Source organism: Poecilia mexicana, unplaced genomic scaffold (assembly GCF_051168715.1).
Source record: "Poecilia mexicana isolate PSO_F unplaced genomic scaffold, ASM5116871v1 scaffold_11, whole genome shotgun sequence".
NCBI classification, from domain to species: domain Eukaryota; kingdom Metazoa; phylum Chordata; class Actinopteri; order Cyprinodontiformes; family Poeciliidae; genus Poecilia; species Poecilia mexicana.
In genome coordinates, this window is record NW_028263380.1 from 22,387,946 (window position 1) to 22,409,341 (window position 21,396).

General features: G+C 43.2%; 1 protein-coding gene across 1 annotated transcript; it reads right to left on the reverse strand.

Moving 5' to 3' along the window:
• Nucleotides 1–10,044: 10,044 nt before the first annotated feature.
• On the reverse strand, nt 10,045–20,509 carry LOC148156544 (uncharacterized). The gene is made up of 6 exons (XM_088009978.1): nt 20,452–20,509; nt 19,786–19,841; nt 18,784–19,693; nt 14,463–14,560; nt 13,129–14,410; nt 10,045–10,192 (listed from the first exon to the last, which is right to left on the reverse strand). The coding sequence occupies exons 2-6, from the start codon at nt 19,817–19,819 to the stop codon at nt 10,045–10,047; spliced, it is 2,472 nt and encodes an 823-aa protein (XP_087866104.1). The 5' UTR covers nt 19,820–19,841; nt 20,452–20,509.
• Nucleotides 20,510–21,396: the final 887 nt, after the last annotated feature.

Sequence of the window (21,396 nt, forward strand, 5' to 3'; positions counted from 1 at the left end):
ACAGACAGGGACAGGGTAAACTACACAGTTGGTGGGACCCAGAGCCATTTGTAGTTGTAGGTGTTGTTGGGGACACAGGTTTGGTCTACCGTGTTAGGCCAGAGAAGGGTGGGAAGGAACGAACCTTGCACAGAAATGCTCTAAGGATCTGTATTGCTCCTTCCACAGAAGTGTTGAGAGAACAACCTCCTGTTGAAACACATGAACCGCCTTTAATGCTCTATTACCCTGTAATTAACCAAGAACCAGAACAAGTACTGCGCCGCTCTACACGCACTACGAGAGGACAATGTCCTTCTCGCTATAGAGAGTAAATATCGGCCGGGACTGGCCTTGTTAAAGTGTGGGGGGGTGTGGTAATGTGACCTCGGTTTTCCTTTTTTTTGGAGTTCTATCTATGTTTTCTTTTATATTTGTTTTGATTGCTTATATTTTGAAGTTATGTATTTTCTTAGGTTTAGTTGAGTTAAACTTTTGAGTTATTGTTTTGCATGTTTTTCTGATTGGTTGTTTTTGAGGTCACGTGCCCGGATACCCAGAGAGGCCCACTGCACCGGCGCAGGTGTTATACATCTGCTTAATTAGCATGGAGATTGTCATGACAATTGAAAAGGACACAAGCAGAGAGGACGCACAGAAAAGGAACGGAGGAGAAGACGGAGCGGCGGCGATTGCGTGGCAGGAGCGGGGAGGCGGTGTATCCAGACAGGCGGATTGTACGGAAAGACTGGTCGCCGTCGAGGAGCGGCGGCTGGGTCGCTGACGGGGTTCGCCAGGAACGGGAGGACTGGATGTGGTGGAGGACCGCGCCCTTCCTTTGCTCAGATAAGGACAAACTATAGACTGGCTTATGGATTGATTGTCATGGACTGTCCGCACCTCCTTCGCTTCTGACATTGTTTTAAAATAAATGATTGTCATTTTTACGGATTTTGTTTCATAACTGTTCACAACTCCTGCCGTTATTTAGTTGGTACACCACTCGGGTGCCACACTTACCTGATTAGATACAAGAAGTTCACAGTTGGCACATTTTGCAAAAGTAAAAATCTGAAGTTTGCTTCGTGGGACTTGGTTACCAGTAAACACACTCATCTCTTAGCAACAGATTAGCAACAAAAATTGTTATTGTTCAAAAAAACATAAGATTTCTTCTGCTCTTTTGAAATACTACCTATGGTGCGTTCACACCGATTTTTTTTTTGTTTGTTTGTTTTTTTGTTTGTTTTTTGCCAGGCCGTTCACACTGCCAGTAATTGTGACCTGTTTGCGTTCTGCACTGTAAACGGGCAAACGACCGGAAAGTGTCTCGCATGCGCAGTAGAGGGCGCAATTGCGTCAGCGTTCTCAGCATAGACATAATATAAGGGTAGACGCCGCATTGGCTGCTCCGGCGCAGGAAATACGGCGGCCATCTTAGAGCGGTATAAACTCCTACTTTCCTCAATCAAAACAATAGACGATGCCTCAGCTCTGAGGGATATTATTGTTCGGATCTATGGATTATTGATGTGAGGGCTCCACAGACAGCATTTCACAAGTAAGATGGACATATTATTGTGATTATATTATATATTAGAATATTACTTTACTGTATTTATGTCCACCGGCGAGATACCAGCTAATATTAGCTACAGTGCTTGGTGTAATATGGGTTCAGCCCCGCTATGAAGGCTAACTGAGATTCTGTACATCTAAAAATATTAATTATTCTCTAACATTGACTTAGATTATATGACACAAGGGCATTAGAAATGAAACAATATATATTATAAAACTTATGTGTTATAACATTCACCAGCAAAGTTTACACAGGTGGTAAAGACTATTATTTATATGTAATTCTTTCACTAGTAAGATACATCCCAAATCTTCCGTTTTTGTTTTGAAAGTTTCATAAAGACACGATGTGAGGAAGAAGAGGGAGAAATCTATAAAGAGAGACGAATTCACTGCAGCAGGATGGATCTCATCAGATTTTGGACTTAATCTCAGCTGCTGAATCTCTGAAGCTAGAAGTCGGCAAAAAAAAAAAAAAAAAAAAAAAAAAAATATATATATATATATATATATATTATTCAGTATTAATTATTTATTTGTGCCATTATGAATCTTTATTTGTGTTGTATAGTTATTTAAATATGTATTGATATTACTAAATAATTTATTAAATAAATTATGAACGGCTGTGTGCTTCGTAATATGCTCTTTATACATCAATATCAGAATATTCCATTCCTATTCTATTGTTTTAGCCACTAAGCATATTTAAATACTTAAATAACTTAAATAACATACTTAAATAATACAATTGTTTATAAATGTAGCTTTGATAGATGTTTGAATATGGTTTCCAGTAACAAAAAAGCGTGTTATGATCGATTAAATGCGCTGATCCGTCACTGTGCCTGTTAAACACATAGGACCGAGTGGAGTGGTATACCGCTCCAAGATGGCCGCCCTAAATCTCGTCAGCGACAATAGGCGACAGCGGGGCATGAGGCGTCTATCCTTATATTATGTCTATGGTTCTCAGTGCCAACTGCCATAAAAAGAAGTGCTCAGTGTTTGCGGAAGTAAACATGGAGGCTAACGGTGGAGCTTAGTTTACATATTTGAAGAGAATTGGAGAAACATATTAACAACTTAATCTTCATATAGTCCGTCATGTTTGTTTTTTCTTCTTCTGGAATAGTGAGATTTGTTGAGAATCAGTGACGTTCAGTTCGGATGAATGCGACCTGAACGTTTGGTCGCATTTGAGTCGGATATGGGTCACTTCAGGCTGCAGTGTGAACGCACCCCTATTTTACATTAACAAGAATTGAGCAGCTCATGAATTTTGCAGAAAAGTGTTTTTTTTTTTTTGTTTTTTGTTTGTTTGTCATTAGTGGTAAATATATTGCAAAACAGAAAGTCAACAAAAAGTAAAAATCTGATTTATACTTCGTGGCAGTTCGTTACCAGTAGAAAATGCTTATCTCTTAACACCAAATTAATTATTTTTAATTTGGTTGGGGGTTTTTTGGTGTAGAGCAATAGGTGCCTTACATGCATTGCATGGAAGCATTGAAAAACAGTGTAAACATTGGTGTTTATGCTATGGCAAAGATGGACTTGTTTATTACAGGTTACTTCTGAAAGTGCTTGATTTCACTCGATTTTATTTTGGGGTACCTGAGTAATAAAGACTATACTCAAATGCACCCCAGATTTTTCAATTAAAAAATAAATAAGTAAAATGATAAGATTATTTTGATTCCCCAATAAAATATCAGGCTTCAGTGATTTGATCTACCAATTAAACTAACCAATAGGTGAAACATGACAAACTATGGCTCAGTTCAAAGGGTGTAATTAATAGTATTTTGTTGACTACTCCATTGCTGTGATGGAGAAAGATTTTATAACTGCAGATTACATCAATAGGCAGGACAAATTCAGGGTATTAGGGATAATCCACACTCACTTACACTTGGTGGATAACTGAACAATGCTCACTGTTGCTTTTTCCTCTTTAGAGAGGCCAGCAGCATACCTTGTGTGTATTTACATTACTCTGTTTGAGATTCGATTAGATTCAGAAGACTGCTTATAACATCTAATAGCAGGTTAAAAAAAATAATGAATTCAATCAAGAAGTGCAGTTTTTAATCATGGCTTCACATTAACAGACAAATATCAGATTTTAGCATAATGCCAATTTACAATGCAGATATCATCTATCTATGTTTTTGTGTCTCAGTTAAATATTTCGGTAAAACTTTGTAAAACACACATACACAAGTTTTTTTTTTTTTTTTTTTTTCCCATTTCTCAAGGGAAAAATGGAGATCCAAAGCAACTTACCTTTTAATTAAAAAATAGTTACCCCGTAAACCTAATAAGGCATTTTGCTAACACTGGGAAAAACTACTGATAATACATGGTCAGTTTTTATTTTTTAATTGTTATAGAGACATTTTGGCAGGCTCTTTTTTACAGTATTGTTTTAATCTAGTCACATTCTGAAGTAAGTAGAAGCTAAACCTGCAGGCTTTGCTCTCTGATTACAATGAGACATGGAGTAATTATAAATTATTTCAGATTACGTTTTATATGTCTAGTATGTTGATACTCTGGCCTCTGTTTGTTAGCGGGAGCTAATGTTTATGTCAGCTATGCTACTTTAGCTCTTCACAGCTAAGCGTGGATTTTTAGTATCACACTCAGCACAGTTTGAGTCTTTAATCCATAAAAAATATCTCTGGGTGATTCTTACATTATCTGTTTTGCCCAAAAGGGTCCAATCAAATTCCTAAGTCAAGTTGCTGACTGATATTTATATAGTTTGTGAGACATTCTGATTTGCCTTTTACTTTACTCACTAAGTGAATATAATTAAGTGAAATAAATTGCCTTTCGATTCTAGTTTATTGAATTTCTATGTGTATAAATAACATTTTATATTTATCTCTACACAGGACGAAACGGCTGACTGATGGATCGGGTCTGGTGTTATTTCACTTTCTGGAGGATCAGGATCTTTTAGATCTCATCTACCTTCTGATCCAATGGAGCTGCTGCAGGAACACACTGATCCTCTAACAGGATCCTCAGATCCAGGCATCGATGTCTGGTGTCCTGCAACATTTAGATATGTCCTGGTCCAACACACCTGAATGAAATGGCTGCTTAAGACAGTCAAGTTCTCCATAGTCATGCTAATGACCTCTGACCTCATGATTTGACTCAGGTGCGTTAAAGAAGAGACATCTAAAGGTTGGAGGACACCGACCCTCCTGAACTGGAGTTGAAGCCCTGCTGTACAATTTTCACTCAATCGTAATCACATTTACTTGCGTACAGTGGAAACGTTACCTTTGTTGTGGTAGGTGAAGCGTATTCAAAGTGTCTTTACTTTAAAATCGTTTTGGTTCCCATTTGTTGAAAGTAAATTACAAACATTTAGCCATAGTTTGACCACTGCTTTATGACAGAAAAAAAGTTTGATGTCACAAATATATGATTTTAATAGAGGCATCATTTGATTTATAATGTAGAAATAAGAAGATGACAAAAGTGTTTCCTGAATTAACTTTAATGTTAATTTCACTGCAGATTAAATATTTAAGATTTACCCAAATCTTTTGAATCTTTAACAAAACAGGCTCAGATTAACATGGATGGTTTCACAGCTACCTAGTTAACAATGAAATGTCTTAAAACTTGCATGGAGGTTCAAATATTTACTATAATCAATTAACAAAAGAAAACGCCATAAAGCTGTGTATTCAAATACGACCAAGGTCAGTCTGTACAGATTGAGGAGACACCATAACATCTACCAACAGAGCAAGTTAACTACTGTAGTTGTTTGAAAGGTGTCTTAGTCCAGTTGATGACTCAGTTTGAAGCTTCAGGTTTTGGTATTGAACCTCCCAGAATCTCAGCTGCTGCAGATTGGCTGAAGATGCAGAAAAATGTACAAATAGACAGTTAGTGTCTGTTAATCAATGAGACCTAGCATTAGAATGAAAATCTGGCAGAAGGTCTCTAGTGGTCTTGCAGTTCCTTTAAAAATTGTCATCTCATCAGTTTCTTCCTTTTTAACTCTTCTCATAGCATGCACCATATTGACTGGCTAAATAAATCTCAGAGCAGACATACGTTGCTGCAATAGCAAGATCTCCATGCAGTCACAAAGCATTCAGGAACCTCATACCTGTACTGCTGTTAAACTGCCAATAAATAATGTGACTTATGTGTTTAATATTCAGCTTGCCTCCCAGTATTGTGGTAAGATTAGGCCTTCTTTATTCTGTCACCATGGCACAAAAGTTTGCTTGACAAAAATAGGAACACCACGATTATGACTCATATCCATTTTAACTCTTGCTAAGATGGAGGATTAGGTGCTAATGTTTGGGGTGTGTCCTAGAGATGGAATAATTACTACATACATCACTACCCTCCTGACCTAAATAAATATTTAAACTGGTGATATAAAAAATATTTTTAAAGTTTTTCTCAGTTGTTTTGTCAATGGAAGACATGATGAATAGGAGAAGATGAATAAATTATACCTCTACTCACTGAGTGACTGATGTACTGCTCCATTTTCCTTCTCACATCAGGAAAGATTACAGCGACAACTTGTGGGTAGAAGATCTCTAGCCAGCAGGTTAATGGCCCAGTCACAGGCCAAATGGGAAGGGAGAGACAGAACCTTCTCTTTGCTGAACAAAATGGATAACTTCAGCTGTTTTCTTATGCTCAATTTAAATGAGATTTACATCTTTCCAACCAGGGAACCCCCTAAAAACTACAAGTGCACAGGAAGAAGAACTGTAGAACTGATACCCACAGTGATAACCTGAGATCAGCCAAAAAGATTCGGTCTGGTGTTTTTTTTTTTTTGTTTTTTTTTTTCCCAACCTTTATTAGACCAGGATTAAAACACCATTAAGATTAAAAACCTCTTCTCCAAAGAAGTCCTGGATAACAGGCAGCAACAAATACAAAACGAAAAATTACACAATTTTTGAAGGTGATTAAAAACTGTCTGTTAGTTTCCAAAACTTTGAGAGGCAATGACAAGGTTTGGATAACTATGTCAAAATGGGAGACAAGACCCTGATCAATAAAGTGATGTTCACAATCCAGGCTCATCTTCCAAAACCACCTGACCATCACAAATAATATTAATGCCAAAGCAAATATAAATTATTTGACCAAATGCATATCAAGTTAGGAATTTATTACCAAATATTTTTTAGATTCTGAAATGTTTAATGGCCCCCTCCCTCAAAAAAATAAAAATATAAAAAAAATAAAAATTTCAGGAGGTGAATATTGTGAAGCAGCAGCTCATTGCTCATTAGAGTGGATCTTTTCTTTTTTTTTTTTTTTTGTAGATTTGTATGTGATTATAATAAACATACAATTTCATTATAAAGATTTGTTTTTATTGTACAATAATATATATTTGAACATGTAGAAATCACAATTTATATTGGCAAGAAGAAGAGATAAATTGCTGTTGGGGTCCCCCTGGTGGCCGCGATAGGACACGCTTCATCTGTATGAACTGCCGTGTAATTTGCAGTGCGCATCCATCCAAACCTCCAAAGCACTAGTGAAAGATAACGAGGAAAACAATGTCGTAAAAAATGACTTATTCTACAGAGACAGAGAAAAGAAAAAGGGAAAATAAAAAAGCCAAGATAAAGCTATGTTTACATCTCTTGGTAATATAATGATTATAAAAAAAAGATTTGTGCATCAACTATCAAACTAGTTTTAGCTGTCAAGGACCTTGAATTGTCCAGTTCAACAGCCAAACATTTATGCTAGCGTCTTTGTGTGAAAGTGAGTTTTAACTTTAAATGAGTTAATTCTAGTGGTTGGTCCTGTATTTTTCTCAGTTTTTTTCTTTTCTTTTTCTTTTTGCTTCAAAACGGCAGGTTTGATAACGTTTGATAACAATAATTAAACCATCTCAATGTTTGACTTTGTCTAGAAAAACTATTTTTACATCTGGTACATGGCTTGTACTGCACTGATATAGCGAAAGGCTACACAAAGCTGTATTTGGCTTAGCTGTATTTTGACTCTATTTCGCTTAGTGCCACATACAGGTTTAGGCAGGCCCTGTCAACATGCGTAAGGTTTTCTCCCCTTCAGGCCTTTTGCTTGCGACTGCAGCTTTCAGCCAGTAGATGTCACCAGTCAATTTTATTTGAAGTGTCCCGACTTCAATTCCATTTTTATTTCAAGAACAGTAGTCACAAGTCACACCCCAGCGTATAGTAGGCTACACTGTGACTATAGAAAGTATATTAATCAGAGAAAATTTGTCAATCTCAAAGAGTTGGTAGGTATTTGTTTTCTGATCATATAATAAATTAAAGCCTACAATTAAAATCAAAATAGAGTTTTCAAAACAGTTTATGCAGCAAAATAAAAATATACATTTTTGAGATAGACTTTAAACACTAATGCAGTCATTGAATTAGCTGCCGCAATTAATTTGAAAACAGTATAAATCAAAACAAATGATTGATTCCAGTCAATTTTGAAAACACAATTGTTTTGAGTAAAAGATTCTGGATTGTTTCTCCTGTTACCTTTAATGACATTTTGTACCTCAAGAGAAAAGTAATATGGGCTCTGTCATGGTCCATTCTATTCCTAAATTTAAAATTAATTAGGGTGTTAATGGTATATTCAGGGAGGTGGCTGGCCTACTTTACAAAGCATGACACCCTTTTCCATCAACCATATAGAAATTCTTTAAAAGACAAATAAAAGGTTTCATAGTAATTACACCATTTGTTTAATTATTTTTTGTGTATATTCTGTTTTAAGTAACATTTGGAAATCATATTCTTATTGCGCCAGATATGCTGATCTCAGTATTTTTGAAAGGGATTGAACATTTTTGTCCACAATCTTCCAGGCTTATGTAAAAATGTTTTTTTTTTTTTTAAGCTTTACAACATGTGGGCAACTGTGACTGTGTGGGTAGAATAGTTGTCTTGCGATCAGAAGGTTGTAGGTTTGATTCCAGCTTTTTCCTGCCATGTGCCCTTGGGCAAGGCACTTAAATCAAAATTGCCTACCGATCTGTGTATTGGTGTATAAATGTGTGCATGTTTGTGAGTGCGAATGGGTGAATGTGATTCTAGCGTGAAGCGCTTTGAGTGGTCAAAATGATTGGATAAAGCGCTATATAAGTTCAGTCCATTTATCAATGGTATTTTCTCAGCAAATCATACCCAGAGTGTTGCTTTGATTATTTCATGCATGTTTGAGAAATCCTTTACTCTCCTATAGTAGTGATTCACCTGTGCAAAACCAAGCACTGCTTTCAAGGACAAAGCTCTTTCATTGAGTTGCAACTTACAAGCTTCTGAGCTTCCTTCTCACAGAGAACCCCTCCCTTGGAACTCTCAGCTCCTTCAGACTAGCCATCGCTAATTAGCAAACACCTGGTGGAACTAAACATCTAAGGAGCTCAATACAAACTACTTCTCAGTGCAATGCTAGTAAAAGAAAATTGTGAAAGGGTAAATAGAGGAGCAAAGTTGAATGCGGAGTATTAAACTTTAAAGAGATAAAGATCATAGGCATTAAATTACAAAGTCAAATTTCATTTATGTCACGTTTGATATTCACCACTTTCATAACAACTGAAAAAAAATTGTTACTTGATTGTGCAATAAAATGATTATATGTAGCTGAAAAACACATAATACATAAATTAAAGTGCATGGTTTGAAAAAGAGAAAATATTAAGTGACCCATTAATCTGTTGGGAGGACATTGCCTTGTGCTTGTAAGTGGTCTGATAACATGAATGCTGTCAGTTTCAGTATGTATGGTCAGAATTAGATGGAAAAAAAACAAGAAGAATATTGTTGCTGAAAACATGATTTTCTGACAGATGCATAGCCTGTCTTTGGGATTGGTTTTGGTCTTGGAACTCAAATGTGTATGATGCCACACAAATTTAATGGGTTAGCTATTGAAAATGCCATAAAACCAAGTTAGTCTGAATAATTTATTTCCATTCTTTATTGATAAATATTTATGTGAAATACAATAGTATTCAAGACAGTTAAAAATTGGTCACAACTATGAAAAGCACATTCATTTCTGGAACAGGCGTAATAAATAAAATGCTAACAATACATATTTGTTAAAAAATAAAAACTGTACATTAGAATTTTTGCCTAAATTTTTATATGGCTCATTAGATCCTGTAAGACAGTTTTAAGCAAAAATAAAATCTAATGAAAGGAAAATGTGGAAACTGAACCAACCAGAACAGGCGGCTGTTCTGGTTGGTTCAGCAGTTGTTGTGTGCATAAATTATTTTTTATTGGATATTAGTATTGCATTTAAGTACATGTACAAAGCAAAAAAAGGATAAATTAAATGACCATGATAAATAAGAATAAATAATGACAAACTCCTAGAGATTATTGTGAAGATTTTCAGTCCAATTTTCAGTTAAAAAAAGCTACTGTAATGACTGCTGTGAGCAAAAGAAAACTTATTTTATGACTCCCTGCTGAAGAAGCAGTTGTAGTTGGGGAAACAGTGGTTGTTGGTGGAGCAGTTGTTGTTGTAGATGCTGCAGCAGTTGTGGTGGTAGAAGTTGCAGTTGTTGTTGAGGTTGGAGCACCAGATGTTGTGGTAGGGGCAGCTGTTGGAGCAGCAGGGGTTGTGGTTGAAGTGGTGATTGTGGTTGGAACAGCATTAGTTGTTGTTGGGATAGTTGTTGGAGCAGCGGTTGTAGCTGGAACAGTTGTGGTTGTAGTTGGAACAGCAGAGGTTGTTTTTGGGGAAGCGGTTGTTCTGGTTGGTTCAGCAGTTTTTGAAGCAACAGTTATTGTGGTTTGAGCAGCTGTTGTTGTGGTTGGTGCAACAGTGGTTGATGTGGTTGGAGTAGCTGTTGTTGAGGCAGCTGTTGTGGTTGGAGAAGGAGTTGTTGTAGTTGGAGCACCTGTGGTTGTTGGGTAAACTGTTGTAGTGGTTGGGACAGATGTGGTTGTTGGGGCCGCTGTTGTTGTTGTTGGCAAAGCATTGGTTGATGTTGGGGCAGAGGTTGTTGTAGTTGGAGCAGTTGTGGTTGTTGTTGGGGCAGTCATTGTTGTGGTTGGAGCAGTTGTGGTTGTTGTTGGGGCAGCTGTTGTTGTGGTTGGTGCTGCAGTGGTTGTGGATGGAGCAGTAGTTGTGGTTGTAGCAGCAGTTGTGGTGGTGGGAGCAGCTGTAGTTGTTGCTGAGGCAGCTGTTGTTGGAGCCACAGTGGTTGTGGTTGGAGCAACTGTTGTAGTTGAAGCAGCTGTGGTTGTTGTTGGGGCACTGGTTGTTGTAGTAGTAGCGGTTGAAGTTGTTGGGGCAGCTGTGGTTGTTGCTGAGGCAGCTGTTGTTGGGACTCCAGTGGTGGTTGTTGGGGCAGTTGTGGTTGTGGTTGTGGTTGGAGCAGTTGTGGTTGTTGGAGCAGCTGTGGTTGTTGTTGGTGAAGCTGAGGTTGTTGTTGGGGCAGCTGTTGTTGGAGCAACAATGGTTGTTGTTGGCACAGCAGTGGTTGTTGTTAGCGCAGCTGTTGTTGTTGGAGCCACAGTGGTTGTTGTTGGAGCAGCTGATGTTGTTGGAGCCACAGTGGTTGTTGTTGGCGCAGCTGTTGTTGTTGGGGCCACAGTGGTTGTTGTTGGCGCAGCTGTTGTTGTTGGGGCCACAGTGGTTGTTGTTGGGGCAGCAGTGGTTGTTGTCGGGGCAGCTGTTGTGGTTGTAGCAGCTGTTGTGGTTGTAGCAGCTGGGGTTGTTGGCGCAGCTGTTGTTGTTATTGCCACAGTGGTTGTTGTTGGCGCAGATGTTGTTGTTGGAGCCACAGTGGTTGTTGTTGGCGCAGCTGTTGTTGTTGGGGCCACAGTGGTTGTTGTTGGGGCAGCAGTGGTTGTTGTCGGGGCAGCTGTTGTGGTTGTAGCAGCTGTTGTGGTTGTAGCAGCTGGGGTTGTTGGCGCAGCTGTTGTTGTTATTGCCACAGTGGTTGTTGTTGGCACAGCTGTTGTTGGCGAAGCAGTGGTTGTTGTTGGAGCAGCAGTGGTTGTTGTTGGCACAGCTGTTGTTGGTGAAGCAGTGGTTGTAGTTGGAGCAGCAGTGGTTATTGTTGGCGCAGCTGTTGTTGTTGGAGCCACAGTGGTTGTGGTTGGGGCAGCTGTTGTTGGAGCAGCAGTGGTTGTTGTTGGTGCAGCTGTTGTTGTTGGAGCAACAATGGTTGTTGTTGGCGCATCTGTTGTTGTTGGAGCCACAGTGGTTGTTGTTGGAGCCACAGTGGTTGTTGTTGGCGCAGCTGTTGTTGTTGGAGCCACAGTGGTTGTTGTTGGAGCCACATTGGTTGTTGTTGGCGCAGCTGTTGTTGTTGGAGCCACAGTGGTTGTTGTTGGGGCAGCAGTGGTTGTTGTCGGGGCAGCTGTGGTTGTTGGGGAAGCTGTTGTGGTTGTAGCAGCTGGGGTTGTTGTTGGGGCAGCTGTTGTGGTTGTAGCAGCTGGGGTTGTTGGGGCAGCTGTTGTTGTTATTGCCACAGTGGTTGTGGTTGGAGCAGCTGTTGTTGGAGCAGCAGTGGTTGTTGTTGGCACAGCTGTTGTTGTTGGAGCCACAGTGGTTGTTGTTGGCACAGCTGTTGTTGTTGGAGCCACAGTGGTTGTGGTTGGAGCAGCTGTTGTTGGAGCAGCAGTGGTTGTTGTTGGCACAGCTGTTGTTGTTGGAGCCACAGTGGTTGTTGTTGACGCAGCTGTTGTTGTTGGAGCCACAGTGGTTGTGGTTGGAACAGCAGTAGTTGTGGTTGGAGCAGCGGTTGTTGGAGCAGCTGTGGTTGTTATGGAAGTTGTTGTTGTTGTTGGCACAGCTGTTGTTGGCGAAGCAGTGGTTATTGTTGGGGCAGCTGTGGTTGTTGTTCGAGCCACTGTGGTTGTTGTTGGAGCCAATGTGGTTGTTGTTGGGGCAGCTGTTGTTGTTGGCGCAGCTGTTGTTGTTGGAGCCACAGTGGTTGTGGTTGGAACAGCAGTGGTTGTTGTTGGAGCAGCGGTGGTTGTTGTTGGGGCAGCTGTGGTTGTTGTTGGAGCCACTGTGGTTGTTGTTGGAGCCACTGTAGTTGTTTTTGGGGCAGCTGTTGTTGTTGGAGCCACATTGGTTGTGATTGGGGCAGCTGTTGTTAGAGCAGCAGTGGTTGTTGTTGGCGCAGCTGTTGTTGTTGGAGCAGCAGTGGTTGTTGTTGGCGCAGCTGTTGTTGTTGGAGCAGCAGTGGTTGTTGTTGGAGCAACAGTTGTTGTAGTTGGAGCCACTGTGGTTGTTGGGGCAGCTGTAGTGGTTGGAGCAGCAGTGGTTGTTGTTGGGGCAGCTGTGGTTGTTGGGGCAGCTGTTGTTGGAGCAGCAGTGGTTGTTGTTGGCGCAGCTGTTGTTGTTGGAGCAGCAGTGGTTGTTGTTGGCGCAGCTGTTGTTGTTGGAGCAACAGTTGTTGTAGTTGGAGCCACTGTGGTTGTTGGGGCAGCTGTAGTGGTTGGAGCAGCAGTGGTTGTTGTTGGGGCAGCTGTGGTTGTTGGGGCAGCTGTTGTTGGAGCAACAGTGGTTGTTGTTGGCGCAGCTGTTGTTGGAGCAACAGTGGTTGTGGTTGGAGCAGCTGTTGTTGTTGGGGCAGCTGTGGTTGTTGTTGGAGCCACTGTGGTTGTTGTTGGAGCCAATGTGGTTGTTGTTGGGGCAGCTGTTGTTGTTGGCAAAGCAGTGGTTGTAGTTGGAGCAGCAGTCGTTGTTGTTGGCACAGCTGTTGTTGTTGAAGCCACAGTGGTTGTTGTTGGCGCAGCTGTTGTTGTTGGAGCCACAGTGGTTGTTGTTGGCGCAGCTGTTGTTGTTGGATCCACAGTGGTTGTGGTTGGAACAGCAGTGGTTGTGGTTGGAGCAGCGGTTGTTGGAGCAGCTGTGGTTGTTGTTGGCACAGCTGCTGTTGGCAAAGCAGTGGTTGTTGTTGGAGAAGCAGTGGTTGTTGTTGGGCCAGCTGTTGTTGTTGGAGCAGCGGTGGTTGTTGTTGGAGCAGCGGTGGATGTTGTTGGGGCAGCTGTGGTTGTTGTTGGAGCCGCTGTGGTTGTTGTTGGGGCAGCTGTTGTTGTTGGAGCCACAGTGGTTGTGGTTGGGGCAGCTGTTGTTGGAGCAGCAGTGGTTGTTTTTGGCGCAGCTGTTGTTGTTGGAGCAGCAGTGGTTGTTGGGGCAGCTGTGGTTGTTGTTAGAGAAGCAGTGGTTGTTGTTGGAGAAGCTGTGGTTGTAGTTGGTTCAGCTGTCGTTGTCTGAGCTGCTGTGGTTGTAGTTGAAGCTGCTGTGGTTGTTGTTGTTGGAGCAGCAGTGGTTGTTGTTGGGGCACCTGTGGTTGTTGGGACAGCTGTTGTTGGAGCAGCAGTGGTTGTTGTTGGCGCAGCTGTTGTTGGAGCCACAGTGGTTGTGGTTGGAGCAGCTGTTGTTGTTGGCGAAGCAGTGGTTGTTGTTGGAGCAGCAGTGGTTGTAGTTGGAGCCGCTGTGGTTGTTGTTAGGGCAGCTGTCGTTGTTGGCGAAGCAGTGGTTGTTGTTGGGGCAGCTGTAGTGGTTGGAGCAGCAGTGGTTGTTGTTGGGGCAGCTGTGGTTGTTGGGACAGCTGTGGTTGTTGGGGTAGCTGTTGTGGATGTGGCAGCTGTTGTTGTTGGCGCAGCTGTTGTTGTTGGAGCCACAGTGGTTGTTGTTGGGGCAGTCGTTGTTGTGGTGGGTGCTGCTGTGGTTGTTGTGGCAGTTGTAGTGGTTGGAGCAGCAGTGGGGGTTGTTGCGGCAGCTGTGGTTGTTGGGACAGCTGTGGTTGTTGGGGTAGCTGTTGTGGATGTGGCAGCTGTTGTTGTTGGCGCAGCTGTTGTTGTTGGAGCCACAGTGGTTGTTGGGGCAGCTGTTGTTGTTCGAGCAGCAGTGGTTGTTGTTGGCGCAGCTGTTGTTGGCAAAGAAGTCGTTGTTGTTGGGGCAGTCGTTGTTGTGGTGCGTGCCGCTGTGGTTGTTGGGGTAGCTGTAGTGGTTGGAGCAGCAGTGGTTGTTGTTGGGGCAGCTGTTGTTGTTGGAGCAGCAGTGGTTGTTGTTGGCGCAGCTGTTGTTGTTGGAGCCACAGTGGTTGTGGTTGGAGCAGCTGTTGTTGTTGACGAAGCAGTGGTTGTAGTTGGAGCCACTGTGGTTGTTGTTAGGGCAGCTGTTGTTGTTGGCAAAGCAGTGGTTGTTGTTGGGGCAGCTGTAGTGGTTGGTGAAGCAGTGGTTGTTGTTGGGGCAGCTGTAGTGGTTGTCGAAGCAGTGGTTGTTGTTGGTGCAGCTGTAGTGGTTGGAGCAGCAGTAGTTGTTGTTGGGGCAGCTGTTGTTGTTGGAGCCAAAGTGGTTGTAGTTGGAGCAACTGTGGTTGTTGTTGGGGCAGCTGTTGTTGTTGGCGAAGCAGTGGTTGTTGTTGGGGCAGCTGTTGTGGTTGGAGCAGAAGTGGTTGTTTTTGGCACAGCTGTTGTTGTTGGAGCCACAGTGATTGTTGTTGGGGCCGCTGTGGTTGTTGGGGCAGCTGTTGTTGTTGGAGCAGCAGTGGTTGTTGTTGGCGCAGCTGTTGTTGTTGGAGCCACAGTGGTTGTGGTTGGAGAGGCTGTTGTTGTTGGAGCAGAAGTGGTTGTTGGGGCAGCTGTTGTTGTTGGAGCAGAAGTGGTTGTTGTTGGCGCAGCTGTTGTTGTTGGAGCCACAGTGGTTGTGGTTGGAGAGGCTGTTGTTGTTGGAGCAGAAGTGGTTGTTGGGGCAGCTGTTGTTGTTGGAGCAGAAGTGGTTGTTGGGGCAGCTGTGGTTGTTGGGACTGCAGTGGTTGTTGTTGGCGCAGCTGTTGTTGTTGGAGCAGCAGTAGTTGTTGTTGGCGCAGCTGTTGTTGTTGGAGCCACAGTGGTTGTGGTTGGAACAGCTGTTGTTGTTGGAGCAGAAGTGGTTGTTGGGGCAGCTGTGGTTGTTGGGACTGTAGTGGTTGTTGTTGGCGCAGCTGTTGTTGTTGGAGCCACAGTGGTTGTGGTTGGAGCAGCTGTTGTTGTTGGAGCAGCAGTGGTTGTTGTTGGCGCAGGTGTTGTTCTTGGAGCCACAGTGGTTGTTGTTGGGGCAGCTGTTGTTGTTGGAGCCACAGTGGTTGTTGTTGGAGAGGCTGTTGTTGTTGGCGAAGCAGTGGTTGTTGTTGGGGCAGCTGTGGTTGTTGGGGCAGCTGTTGTTGTTGGAGCAGCAGTGGTTATTGGGGCAGCTGTGGTTGTTGGGACTGCAGTGGTTGTTGTTGGCGCAGCTGTTGTTGTTGGAGCCACAGTGGTTGTTGTTGGAGAGGCTGTTGTTGTTGGCGAAGCAGTGGTTGTTTTTGGAGCAGCAGTCGTTGTAGTTGGAGCCACTGTGGTTGTTGTGAGGGCAGCTGTAGTTGGCGAAGCAGTGGTTGTTGTTGGGGCAGCTGTTGTGGTTGGAGCAGAAGTGGTTGTTGTTGGGGCAGCTGTGGTTGTTGGGACAGCTGTGGTTGTTGGGGTAGCTGTTGTGGACGTGGCAGCTGTTGTTGTTGGCGCAGCTGTTGTTGTTGGACCCTCAGTGGTTGTTTTTGGGGCAGCTGTTGTTGTGGTGGGTGCCGCTGTGGTTGTTGTGGCAGCTGTAGTGGTTGGAGCAGCAGTGGTGGTTGTTGGGGCAGCTGTTGTTGTTGGAGCAGCAGTAGTTGTTGTTGGCGCAGCTGTTGTTGTTGGAGCCACAGTGGTTGTGGTTGGAGCAGCTGTTGTTGTTGGAGCAGAAGTGGTTGTTGGGGCAGCTGTGGTTGTTGGGACTGCAGTGGTTGTTGTTGGCGCAGCTGTGGTTGTTGGAGCCACAGTGGTTGTGGTTGGAGCAGCTGTTGTTGTTGGAGCAGCAGTGGTTGTTGTTGGCGCAGCTGTTGTTGTTGGAGCAGCAGTGGTTGTTGTTGGCGCAGCTGTTGTTGTTGGAGCCACAGTGGTTGTTGTTGGGGCAGCTGTGGTTGTTGGGGCAGCTGTTGTTGTTGGAGCAGCAGTGGTTGTTGTTGGCGCAGCTGTTGTTGTTGGAGCCACAGTGGTTGTGGTTGGAGAGGCTGTTGTTGTTGGAGCAGAAGTGGTTGTTGTTGGGGCAGCTGTGGTTGTTGGGGCTGCTGTTGTTGTTGGAGCAGCAGTGGTTGTTGTTGGCGCAGCTGTTGTTGTTGGAGCCACAGTGGTTGTGGTTGGAGAGGCTGTTGTTGTTGGAGCAGAAGTGGTTGTTGGGGCAGCTGTTGTTGTTGGAGCAGCAGTGGTTGTTGTTGGCGCAGCTGTTGTTGTTGGAGCAGCAGTGGTTGTTGTTTGCGCAGCTGTTGTTGGAGCCACAGTGGTTGTTGTTGGGGCAGCTGTTGTTGTTGGAGCAGCAGTGGTTGTTGTTGGCGCAGCTGTTGTTGTTGGAGCCACAGTGGTTGTGGTTGGAGCAGCTGTTGTTGTTGGAGCCACAGTGGTTATTGGGGCAGCTGTGGTTGTTGGGACTGCAGTGGTTGTTGTTGGCGCAGCTGTTGTTGTTGGAGCCACAGTGGTTGTTGTTGGAGAGGCTGTTGTTGTTGGCGAAGCAGTGGTTGTTTTTGGAGCAGCAGTCGTTGTAGTTGGAGCCACTGTGGTTGTTGTGAGGGCAGCTGTAGTTGGCGAAGCAGTGGTTGTTGTTGGGGCAGCTGTTGTGGTTGGAGCAGAAGTGGTTGTTGTTGGGGCAGCTGTGGTTGTTGGGACAGCTGTGGTTGTTGGGGTAGCTGTTGTGGACGTGGCAGCTGTTGTTGTTGGCGCAGCTGTTGTTGTTGGACCCTCAGTGGTTGTTGTTGGGGCAGCTGTTGTTGTGGTGGGTGCCGCTGTGGTTGTTGTGGCAGCTGTAGTGGTTGGAGCAGCAGTGGTGGTTGTTGGGGCAGCTGTTGTTGTTGGAGCAGCAGTAGTTGTTGTTGGCGCAGCTGTTGTTGTTGGAGCCACAGTGGTTGTGGTTGGAGCAGCTGTTGTTGTTGGAGCAGAAGTGGTTGTTGGGGCAGCTGTGGTTGTTGGGACTGCAGTGGTTGTTGTTGGCGCAGCTGTTGTTGTTGGAGCCACAGTGGTTGTGGTTGGAGCAGCTGTTGTTGTTGGAGCAGCAGTGGTTGTTGTTGGCGCAGCTGTTGTTGTTGGAGCAGCAGTGGTTGTTGTTGGCGCAGCTGTTGTTGTTGGAGCCACAGTGGTTGTGGTTGGAGCAGCTGTTGTTGTTGGAGCAGAAGTGGTTGTTGGGGCAGCTGTGGTTGTTGGGACTGCAGTGGTTGTTGTTGGCGCAGCTGTTGTTGTTGGAGCCACAGTGGTTGTGGTTGGAGCAGCTGTTGTTGTTGGAGCAGCAGTGGTTGTTGTTGGCGCAGCTGTTGTTGTTGGAGCAGCAGTGGTTGTTGTTGGCGCAGCTGTTGTTGTTGGAGCCACAGTGGTTGTTGTTGGGGCAGCTGTGGTTGTTGGGGCAGCTGTTGTTGTTGGAGCCACAGTGGTTGTGGTTGGAGAGGCTGTTGTTGTTGGAGCAGAAGTGGTTGTTGTTGGGGCAGCTGTGGTTGTTGGGGCTGCTGTTGTTGTTGGAGCAGCAGTGGTTGTTGTTGGCGCAGCTGTTGTTGTTGGAGCCACAGTGGTTGTGGTTGGAGAGGCTGTTGTTGTTGGAGCAGAAGTGGTTGTTGGGGCAGCTGTTGTTGTTGGAGCAGCAGTGGTTGTTGTTGGCGCAGCTGTTGTTGTTGGAGCAGCAGTGGTTGTTGTTTGCGCAGCTGTTGTTGTTGGAGCCACAGTGGTTGTTGTTGGGGCAGCTGTGGTTGTTGGGGCAGCTGTGGTTGTTGGAGCAGCAGTGGTTGTTGTTGGCGCAGCTGTTGTTGTTGGAGCCACAGTGGTTGTGGTTGGAGCAGCTGTTGTTGTTGGAGCCACAGTGGTTGTTGGGGCAGCTGTGGTTGTTGGGACTGCAGTGGTTGTTGTTGGCGCAGCTGTTGTTGTTGGAGCCACAGTGGCTGTTGTTGGGGCAGCTGTGGTTGTTGGGGCAGCTGTTGTTGTTGGAGCAGCAGTGGTTGTTGTTGGCGCAGCTGTTGTTGTTGGAGCCACAGTGGTTGTGGTTGGAGCAGCTGTTGTTGTTGGAGCCACAGTGGTTGTTGGGGCAGCTGTGGTTGTTGGGACTGCAGTGGTTGTTGTTGGCGCAGCTGTTGTTGTTGGAGCCACAGTGGTTGTGGTTGGAGCAGCTGTTGTTGTTGGAGCAGCAGTTGTTGTTGTTGGCGCAGGTGTTGTTGTTGGAGCCACAGTGGTTGTTGTTGGGGCAGCTGTTGTTGTTGGAGCCACAGTGGTTGTGGTTGGAGAGGCTGTTGTTGTTGGCGAAGCAGTGGTTGTTGTTGGAGCAGCAGTGGTTGTAGTTGGAGCCACTGTGGTTGTTGTTAGGGCAGCTGTAGTTGGCGAAGCAGTGGTTGTTGTTGGTGCAGTTGTGGTTGTTGTTTGAGCAACAGTTGTTGTAGTTGGAGCCACTGTGGTTGTTGGGGCAGCTATAGTGGTTGGAGCAGCAGTGGTTGTTGTTGGGGCTGCTGTTGTTGTTGGGACAGCTGTGGTTGTTGGGGTAGCTGTTGTGGACGTGGCAGCTGTTGTTGTTGGCGCAGCTGTTGTTGTTGGACCCTCAGTGGTTGTTGTTGGGGCAGCTGTTGTTGTGGTGGGTGCCGCTGTGGTTGTTGTGGCAGCTGTAGTGGTTGGAGCAGCAGTGGTTGTTGTTGGCGCAGCTGTTGTTGTTGGAGCCACAGTGGTTGTGGTTGGAGCAGCTGTTGTTGTTGGAGCAGCAGTGGTTGTTGTTGGCGCAGCTGTTGTTGTTGGAGCCACAGTGGTTGTTGTTGGAGCAGCGGTGGTTGTTGGAGCAGTGGTTGATGTAGTCGGAGTAGTGGTGGTTGTTGTTGGAGCCGCAGTTGTTGTGGTTGGGACAGCTGTGGTTGTTGGTGCAGCTGTCGTTGGAGCAACTGTTGTTTGTGAAGCAGTGGTTGTTGTTGGGGCAGCTGTTGTGGTTGGTGCAGTTGTTGTTGTGGTTGGTGCAGCAGTGGTTTTTGGGACAGGAGTTGTTGTAGGAGCAAGAAATGTTGTGGTCGTTGCAGGATTGGTCATTGTGGCAACAGGTGTACTTTGAGTTTGTCCCTTAGTCTTCATGGTTATAGCTATGGCAAAAATAAATTAATACAATTCATATTGCTCATGTTATTTTTCAAATTTGTAGTTTCTCACATTTTTGTGAAATGTTTTCACTTACCAGCAACCAGAATCAATATCCAAAAAATCTTCATTATGAAACCTGTATTATAATTCCTGTGTAAGAAATAACACATTTGTTTACTTTTAATTTTAAGACCTCTCAATTCACTCTCTTTTTTTAGAGATGTTTCTTACATATTTCTTTCCTTCATCTGGTGTCACACCATATAACGCTTTAACTGTCACCCTGAAATCTCTTAAATGTTATCCAGTGGTTCAATGAGGACACCATTGTCATAATATAGTTAGGGATTTAAAGATTATAAATTATTTTTTTTTCTCTTTTAATTATGCTTTTTTTGTATTGTATTCTTTATCCCCTTTTTCTCCAATATGTTTGAAAGTATAAGAAAGTGTATTTCCATTTTATTTCCAATGTTTAATAATAAACTGCAACACAATAACTTTTTGATGTTAGATAAGACTTCTTTCAACTCAGCCTAATTCTCATCATTTATTTATGGTTGTTTCAAAACTAATGTCATCATCATAAATTTTACAATAAAAACAGACCTAGTTTTTATGAAGACACAGTATATAACCATTTTGTTTTCAAAGACATTAATCTATACATTGCAGTCTCCAGTGCTGTACTTTCATAATAACAGATTTACAGTAAAAACATATGAATGTGACTGAAATTAGTTAGTAAAGCAACACTTACAGGTTTTGTCGAATGAGTTCTCTTCAGTGTGACAAGAGTTGGGATTCTCTTTGGTCCCTTCTGTTCGCTGGTTGACTGGTACTGCTTACTGGTGTGGTGGAGAGCTTTATATCCATCAAGAGCAGGTAGCATGACATCAGGTGCACGCAAAGATGGAAATTAGTAATTCTGTGAACAATACTTTATTGTAGGTGTGGCTACCTGTGACATATTTCTGTCTTTAATTTGTGTGTGTGTGTGCGTGTGCGCGTGTGTGTGAAAGGCGCAAGAGGTAAGCTTGTTGAGCAGGATTTCTTTTCCTGTTATACATACGAACATAGTGTTAAATTTAGGATTGTGTTGCTGCTGATCTAATAAAAATCCTTTACACATGCATATAATTTTATTTTTCTTGAAAATAGATATTAAATCTAACTACATTTCCTTAATATTATTGCCTAAATACTGAATTGAATTAAAGAACATTGAATATTTTTTTACTGGTTTTCATTATAAATCCAATATATAAAATATAACAAATATGGTGTTAGGTATTATTTTTGATATTTTACAATATTGTATTTCTCTACATAATGTTTATGAAATATATTTTATGTTATTACTCCAAAACACCCAAAGTGATTGTTCAGACAAGGAGACTTAATTTGACTTAATGTAAATTACAATCCATGAATTTGTTTATTTTTGTTTTCATCGTGTTTCATGGAAGTCTTGTTTTGATTTTTCAGTGTTCAAAACTGTTTTTATTTTTCTGAATAATTTATACATTTTTGTCAAAATTGATATTTAAAAGTGAAATGAAGGAGTGATATTTTGGTTGTAGAGAGACCTAATATGAATAATAAAGTATAGATCTGCAGCTGGTGCAACATTGCATTTGAAGGTGTAGGAAGATATTGTTGTCAAAACTAAAGAACTTTATCTATTATTGTTGGAACAATCAGA

Coding starts and splice junctions, on each gene's coding strand:
- LOC148156544 (XM_088009978.1), bottom strand. CDS start 19,819: ATGAAGATTTTTTGGATATTGATTCTGGTTGCTG. Junction 14,561..18,783: donor GCTCCAACAACAACACCTGC/GCCAACAACAAC, acceptor CAACCACTACAG/CTACCCCAACAACCACAGCG. Junction 10,193..13,128: donor GTTGCTCCAACAACAGCTGC/GCCAACAACAAC, acceptor CTGCTCCAACAG/CTGCCCCTACCACAACATCT.